This window comes from Lathyrus oleraceus, chromosome 1, assembly GCF_024323335.1.
Source record: "Lathyrus oleraceus cultivar Zhongwan6 chromosome 1, CAAS_Psat_ZW6_1.0, whole genome shotgun sequence".
Classification (NCBI taxonomy): domain Eukaryota; kingdom Viridiplantae; phylum Streptophyta; class Magnoliopsida; order Fabales; family Fabaceae; genus Lathyrus; species Lathyrus oleraceus.
The window spans coordinates 197,166,074-197,173,966 of NC_066579.1; the positions used below are offsets into that span (position 1 = coordinate 197,166,074).

At 36.1% G+C, this 7,893-nt stretch overlaps 1 protein-coding gene across 1 annotated transcript; it reads left to right on the top strand.

Annotated features, from left to right (window-relative positions):
• The first annotated feature begins 281 nt into the window (after positions 1-281).
• On the top strand, positions 282-2,103 carry LOC127099211 (uncharacterized). The gene is made up of 3 exons (XM_051037379.1): positions 282-296; positions 1,360-1,467; positions 1,627-2,103. Exons 1-3 carry the CDS (start codon positions 282-284, stop codon positions 2,101-2,103), a joined length of 600 nt encoding a protein of 199 aa, XP_050893336.1.
• Positions 2,104-7,893: the final 5,790 nt, after the last annotated feature.

Here is a 7,893-nt window from a genome sequence, read left to right on the forward strand (position 1 = left end):
CTTGACAGTGTTTAATGGCCTGAGTCAGCATATAGTTCAGGGATGCATTAGAATAAACACTTATAAAGTATAGGTAAATATTGGATAGAGATACGCTTGTTTGAATAATTATGGTTGTCATATATATATTTACTATTTTACATCCTATTCCCACTTTTAAACTTACACGTAAATCTTAGCTCTGTATTCCTTTTGTCTTGCATCTTTGGATTGATCTATGACGATCAAGCGACGAGCTAGACCGTTTAGGAGGGAAGGCTATGGAATGATAGATTACGATAATGTCAAGGCTGAAGGTTACTAGCGTTGTGTCAAACACTTATGACATCATTACTACTACGTAATATTATATACGGTCAGTATAAGTGTCAGTCCTGTTGGACTTATGAGGTCCTTCTGTTAAGCTTTCTTTTGGTTTTCTTCATGTACTTTGATTTTATGATTTATCTATGTGGCAAGGCCACTAGTCTTAACGGTGTCAAACTTTATATAAAACATATTTGAAGCATATATATGTGAAGTAGTATATTTTAATTAATTCAGTCTTGTTATTTAAAAAATTTAAATTTTATGTATTTTATTTTAGAATTTCACTAGTGGGACATAGGCTGTCTCATTTAATGGTATCAAAGCTGGTCGATTCAGCTCGGACCATAAGTGTCTAGAGTTATACTGACTGTATCAAGTTGGATTCCAAACCGGATGATAACTTTTCTTTTGTGTGTTAAGTCTTCCTCTTGATAGCCTTCTAACATACTTATCTAGGAAGCGTCTTTAACATACTTAACTTATTCTTCTTTCTTTTTCCCCCAACGGTCACAAACCCAACGATAACGTAACAGACACATCACAAAATTCACTATATAAATACTTCACACCTATTCATTATTTACATATCAATTTCAAAGTACTTATCCATACCTTACAAATGGCTAAATATTTTCTTTTATTCATCACTCTTCTTGTCATTATCTTATTTCTTATTGGTATTATCAAGCATGAAGAATTAGGTAAAGATTTTGTAGCAATAATGATAATTATAGTTTTACCATTACTATATTAGCTTGGTTTATTAATAGAGGTTTTTAAATGAAACATGGTCATGGTTTTTTTGATCGTTGTTATTGAATAAATTGATATGCTTTTGTTTATACACTAAACATTGATTATCTTTGCCAGAATTCTAGATATAATCATAACTAACGTTAAGCATTAATTCAACATATTAAACATAACATTGCATGTGAGAGAGTTGACAAAATCCTTATCGATGAATCATTCATTGGGATATAAATATACATATTTATTATGTTCTTTATGTCTTGTGGATGATTGAACCTAATAACTTATCCTTTTCAGGAAGTTATGGTTCAGAACTCCAGAAACGCGAGGCGTGGTAGCAGTGCTGGTAGAGGCGCTAGTAGAGGTGTAGGTAGGAATGTGAGTGGTGAAGCTACTCCCAAAAGGGTAACTAACATCCCCATGGAACGAGAAGATCATTCCCAAACTGGAACGAACTCTCAAGCTGACACTCGAGATGTTCGTGAACTTGTTGCGGCTGTGTTAGTTCAAACACAACAAAATGCTCAAATCCTGTAAATCACTCGTGATCATCAACTTTTTCAGCAACAGCAAATAGAAACCGTGCAGGAAGATACAGGATTGAACTCGTTTCTGAAAGGTAAACCACCACAGTTTGGTGGTGACTTTAATCCGGAGGGTGCTGAGAAATGGTTGCAAGAGATAGAGAAGATATTTTCTTTCACTCATTGTAGAGAGAATAGAAGAGTCGGTAATGCAACATTCATGCTGACAAGCGACGCTGAAGCCTGGTGGAGAGGAAAACATAGATTATTGGAAGAGGAAGGAAGAGAGATAAACTGGATCTTGTTCAAAGAAGAATTTTTGGGGAAGTATTTTCCAAAGCTATGTAGGAAAGAGAAGGAGAGAGAATTCCAGAACCTGCGTCAAGGTATGATGACAATGGGAGAGTATAATAGGAAGTTTGAATCCTTGCTAAAGTATTCTGAATTTTACCGCTTGCATCCAAGGGAAGAATGGATGTGTGAAAAGTACCAAGATGGATTGAAATATGATATCTAGAGGGCGGTTCTACCTCTGCATATTATGCGTTTTGGTGAGCTGATAGAAATATGTTTGGAGTTGGAAGGAATTGACAATAGTAAGAATCAATATGGATCAGGAGTACCAACCCGAAACAACAATCACAAGGGCCATTTTAACCGAGGCCATGGAGGAAGGACCCAACAAGGGGGTTGTCCATATCAAAGGCCTACACCATATCATAACCAGGATTTTAGGAGGTTAATGTTCAAGTGTTACAGCTGTGGAGGGGCACATCTTAACAAAGATTGTCCAAATAGAAATATTGGAGCTTGTTTTTGTTGTGGTCAAAAGGGCCATTTTGTCAAAGATTGTCCCCAAGGACAAAATCAACCAACATGCCAGAAGAGCGTCCTAATAAACAATAACAATGTAGGGAGAGCAAGGAACGGAGGCCCAAATGTTGGTTAAGGACCTCAGAATCAGAACAAGCCAACCACAAGAAGAGTATTTGCAATTAGAGGAGCTGAGATCTCAAAGTCAGATGGGTTAATCCAAGGTATGTGTTTAATTGGAGATATGTTGGTATCAATATTATACGATTCAGGAGCTACACATTCATTTATATCTACATCTTGTGCGGAAATTTTGGGATTTGAAATTGTTGATCTCAACTATAAGTTGACAATTACTACTCCCTCGGGAGAAAGAATGGTAACTTGTTCAGTCTGTGCAGACGGCCCTATAACTTTAGAAAATTGAAGATTCTTAGTAGATCTTGTAGTACTCCCGCTAAAAGACCTAGATGTCATCTTAGGAATGGATTTCTTATTAGCCAACGATGTAAACTTGGAGTGCAAGAAGAAAATTTTAACGTTTGGAGAAGATAGTGGAGAAGTCATAAAGGTGGAAACTCTCACCCAAAAATTTATGATGTTATTCTCTATGTCAAAAGGAGAAACCCATAATGTTGAAAATATTCCAGTGGTCTGTGAATTCCCGGAAGTTTTTCCAGAAGATGTTCCAGGTTTACCACCGGTTAGGGAAGTGGAGTTTTCTATAGACTTGGTTCCAGGCACTGGACCAATTTCTATATCTCCTTATCGAATGTCACCCTTAGAGATGGATGAGTTAAATAAACAGTTAGACGAGATGTTAAAGAAGGAATTTATTAGACCGAGTGTATCGCCATGGGGAGCTCCAGTCTTGTTTGTCAAGAAAAAGGATGGTTCTTATAGACTTTGTGTAGATTACAGACAACTTAATAAATCTACTGTAAAAACCAAGTATCCTTTTCCTAGAATCGATGACTTAATGGACCAGTTAAAGAGAGCATCGATATTCTCGAAGATTGTCTTGAAGTCTGGATATCATCAGATCAGGGTGAAGGAGGTTGATATTCCAAAAACAGCTTTCATATCCCGTTATGGACACTATGAGTACTTAGTAATGCCATTTGGTTTGACTAATGCTCCAGCAGTATTCATGGATTACATGAATAAGATCTTTAGGTCGTACTTAGATCAATTTGTTGTAGTTTTCATCGATCACATTTTGATTTATTCCAAGAATGAGGTAGAGCATGAAGAGCATTTGAGAATTGTGCTACATATATTAAAGGACCGCCAATTGTACGCGAAATTCTCGAAATGTGAATTTTGGTTGAAGGAGGTACAATTTCTTGGTCATGTTATCAGTAAAGAAGGTATTGCAGTAGACCCGAGTAAAGTCGAAGCAGTAACAAAATGGGAAAGTCCAAAGAATGTTGGTGAGATTCAAAGTTTTCTTGGACTAGCTGGATATTATCGGAGGTCCATCGAAGGATTCTCAAAGATCGCTTTACCTATGACTCAGTAAACGAGGAAGGGTAAGAACTTTGAATGGACAAAATGAAGGAGAATTGCCATCCAAGGCGCAGCGGAATATAAAAATTTCTCCTTTAGTGATCCTTACGAATGGGCATGATCAGTGATAGAATCGTTACCTCTTGTGGCGATTCAAACCTTTGGTGCAGATTCCTTGTAACGATCAAAACCTTGGATACAGATCCACGGGGTGATCACGAACTTTGAACGATGACAACGTCTCTACTCAGTCCACACGAACGGATTCCTTCAATCTCAGTGCTAGCTGGTACGAATGAAGACTTTGAGGGAGAGAGAGAGGGAAACTATACTCCAAGTCTTCACTTGAGTTTGAGTCTGAGTGGAGTGACAATGCTTCTACCCAAGGGGTTCTATTTATAGAACCACTTATGTGGGTTTCAAGCTAAAAAGCCCACTTAAGTGTATTTTGGCCCATATCTCATAATATGCCAAAATCACTTAAGTATTTGGTACCTTACCATATTTCGTCTCCCACTTAAGTGCACCGTATCTTACGGTGTTCCTTAGTTACTCTATTTCTCATCAATCCGTCCTTTGTGTGTGACATTGTAGGTTTTCGCGACATTGGCAATTATATTAAATCACGCATTTAACATAATAAACAGTGAGCGGTATCTAGCAACACATCACTGGTACCCAAGACACGAAAATGTCATGTGATATGACAAAACCTCTTGTGATAATAATTATGTGTATAATTACCCCTTTGCCCTTATGTCTATATTGAACACAAGGTATAGACCGTGTCACCCTTGTCCAGTTCAATATTGGGACCATAGACATTTATCCTGTTACGCAGGATTGGCAAATTCCATCTAGGACACTCATGTCCCTCAGCATGCTTTGTGGAGTACCCATCAACTGTCTTTATGGTTATCCAGTTACGGACAACGTTGGATCAGCAATAAAGCACTCGACTCTACATCTAGGATCCATAGTGGTTTCAGGTCGAAGAGTGGTATACACTATTATCACCATGAGAATAACTTATGACACTTTGCATAACTTTCTATATAGTATTCTCATAGCGGGTCAATCCGGTATAAATATTACTCCTAATATTCATACCTATGTTTAAGACTTGATAACTCTTTATCCATGATCCATGAGATGTGATCATCAGTTTACAAACATAATAGTCTTAATGATTTAATGTTATCCCACTTCACACTAAAGCTCGAGTACGGATACTTTAAGAATAGTGTCCTTATGTTTAATGCGCTCTCATGATTAAGTCACACTTAATACATTAAACGGACTATCTATTCCAGGGACTTTATTAATCAACCATAATAAAGAAATGCCTTTTATTAATAATAAATAATTCGATACAAGTACCAAAAGTATTGGCCTCTAGGGCTTACACCAACACAAAAGAGTGTGAAGAAAGTTTTCAGAAGTTGAAGGAAAGATCGACTTCATCACCAATACTCATCTTACCAGACCCGTTAGGACGATTCGATGTGTATTGTGATGCGTCATACCAAGGTCTTGATTGTATATTGATGCAAGAAAGGAAAGTGATAGCTTATGCATCAATACAGTTGAAGGTGCACGAGAGAAACTACCCAACTCACGACTTAGAGTTAGCAGCAATTGTGTTTGCCTTAAAAATTTGGAGGCATTATCTTTATGGATCAAAGTTCACTGTGTTAAGTGATCACAAAAGCCTGAAGTATTTATTTGATTAGAAAGATCTAAACATGAGACAAAGGCACTGGATGGAATTTTTAAAGGACTATGATTTTGAATTACAATATCATCCAGGAAAGGCCAATGTTGTGGGAGACGCCTTGAGTCGAAAGACACTTCATGTATCTGCAATCATGTTGAAGGAAGAAGAGTTGATTAACCAATTCGTGGATTTAAACTTAGGAGTACATCACAGTGAAGGAAGTATGTTCATAGGCACTATTGTCGTGTCTAATGAATATCTAAAATGGATCAAAGATGAACAACAACTTGATGACCAATTAATGAATATAAAGGAAACTATCAAAGATGGTCAAAATGGGGATTTTAACATAAGGAGTGATGGAATCCTAAGGTTTGGAGAAAGGTTGTGTATACCTCAAAACCAGGACATTCAAAAGTTGATCTTGGAAGAAGGCCACAAAAGTAAGATGAGTTTTCATCCAGGAGCCACAAAGATGTATTTCTCAGATGGTCTTAGTTTGGACCAAACACGTTGGCATTTTTAAATGTTTTGATTGATTAAATTCAAATTGTAGAATGTGTTCTGTTTGCAATGAGTTCCATCATGTTTCTCATCATTTGGAGTGTTGGATCTACCACGTCAATTAATGAGGCGTGATCCAATGCTCCTGGTTTTTTCTGATTTTAATTCTTTTTCTTTTATTATTTTAATTTTTTTTTCTTTAAAAATTCTTAGTAATTTTATTTTTTATCCAAAAAATCCCAAAATAATTTCTAAAATTCTCTTTTATTTTTCTTCATCTAATTTTTATTTTTCCATATTTTATTTCATTAATTTTCTATTTTTCATGATTTTTCTCTTTTTGCTTTTATTTTAATTGGTTTAGAAATACTTTTCTGCATTTTTAAATTCTGGAAATTTTATTTTATATTTCTCATTTTATTTCCAACATTCCATAATTTTCTTGGCCATTTATTTGGTGTTTTGAAGGACTTTGTGGATTTTCCATTTTATTTCCATTTTAAAAATCATCTCAAATTACCTTTTATGCATTTTTATTTCATTTAATTGCATTTTAAATTTGTTTGACCTTGTGAACTCCTGTTGGCCTTGGATCATGATGATTTTGACTCCAAGTCTCATCAAACTCAATGGATCTTGGATGTTGATGGGGTGAAAACCCTAATCCACCAAAATGGATGCTTGACTTTGATTATGACTTGATCAAATTTGTGGTTCAATTTCGGTGTGACCTCTATTATTCCCCTTCTTCTTCATCCCTTTCTTTTCGTTTTGATCAATTGGATGGATTTGAGTCCATCTTTGTTATGATGTGTCGATTGGTTCTTAATGAACTTTTATCATTTCAAACCTACCTTCTAAGTGATCATGAATCATTTAAGGTAATTTGGATTGATGCATAAGTTTTTCCTAAGTGTCATCTGTAAGACCCCAATTTTGTCCCTAAGATCCCTCATGGCATCATATCATATCATATCATATCATTGCCTCAAGGATCATTGTGCACCTTGCCTCCCTCTTGTGGGTGGGTTGTCTTTTGAGAGTGGTTCTTGATCACCAAGCATGTTTTGAATTTGTATATCATTGCTTTTCATTTGTTTACTAACCAAAAGTACAAAAATATTGTCATCTAACCTTGTTACTTGCAGATGAAGCAACATTAGGTCAAACCAGTCAAAGGCAGCCATTGAGCCATAGATGGTGGCCATTCTGAAGAATTTGGGCACCATTGATCATTCATAAGAGATTCATATGAGTTGTGATATCATTTGGAATCAAGATCTCAAGTGGTAGAGGCTTGAAATCCATCAGAACATGGCTCAGTCAACCAAAACCATAGCAAAGTCAACTGTGGTCAACAGTGCATTTAATCAGGGATTTGATGGTGGGAAATGGTTTGAGAGACCTTATTCATGTCCATACAAGCCTCATATAATATTTCAAAGATCCACATTGAAGAATTGGAGGTCAGACAAAAAGTTTCCAAAAATAGCAAGTGACCTGTAATTTTCAACTGCCAAAAATGGAAAGGTCTTCTCCTCAACTTTACATCATCAAGCAAGCTTCAAATCAAATTTTGTCCAACATGAAAGTTGAAGATCTTTCTCTCACCTTTCTAAAAAGTTCAAGAACATCCATTTCTCATTTGTGGTTGGCAAGTTATGATCAAATCATTGTCAAGAATTTTTGAACTTCAACAAGGCATAACTTTTGCATCAAATGGCCAATTCATGTGATTCTTTTTTGAGCAAATTTCTTTTTATC

Bases quoted from the DNA above. Each gene is read 5' to 3' on its own strand.
- LOC127099211 (XM_051037379.1), top strand. The intron at 1,468-1,626 runs GTAACTAACATC...CAACTTTTTCAG, and splicing joins GTGAAGCTACTCCCAAAAGG to CAACAGCAAATAGAAACCGT.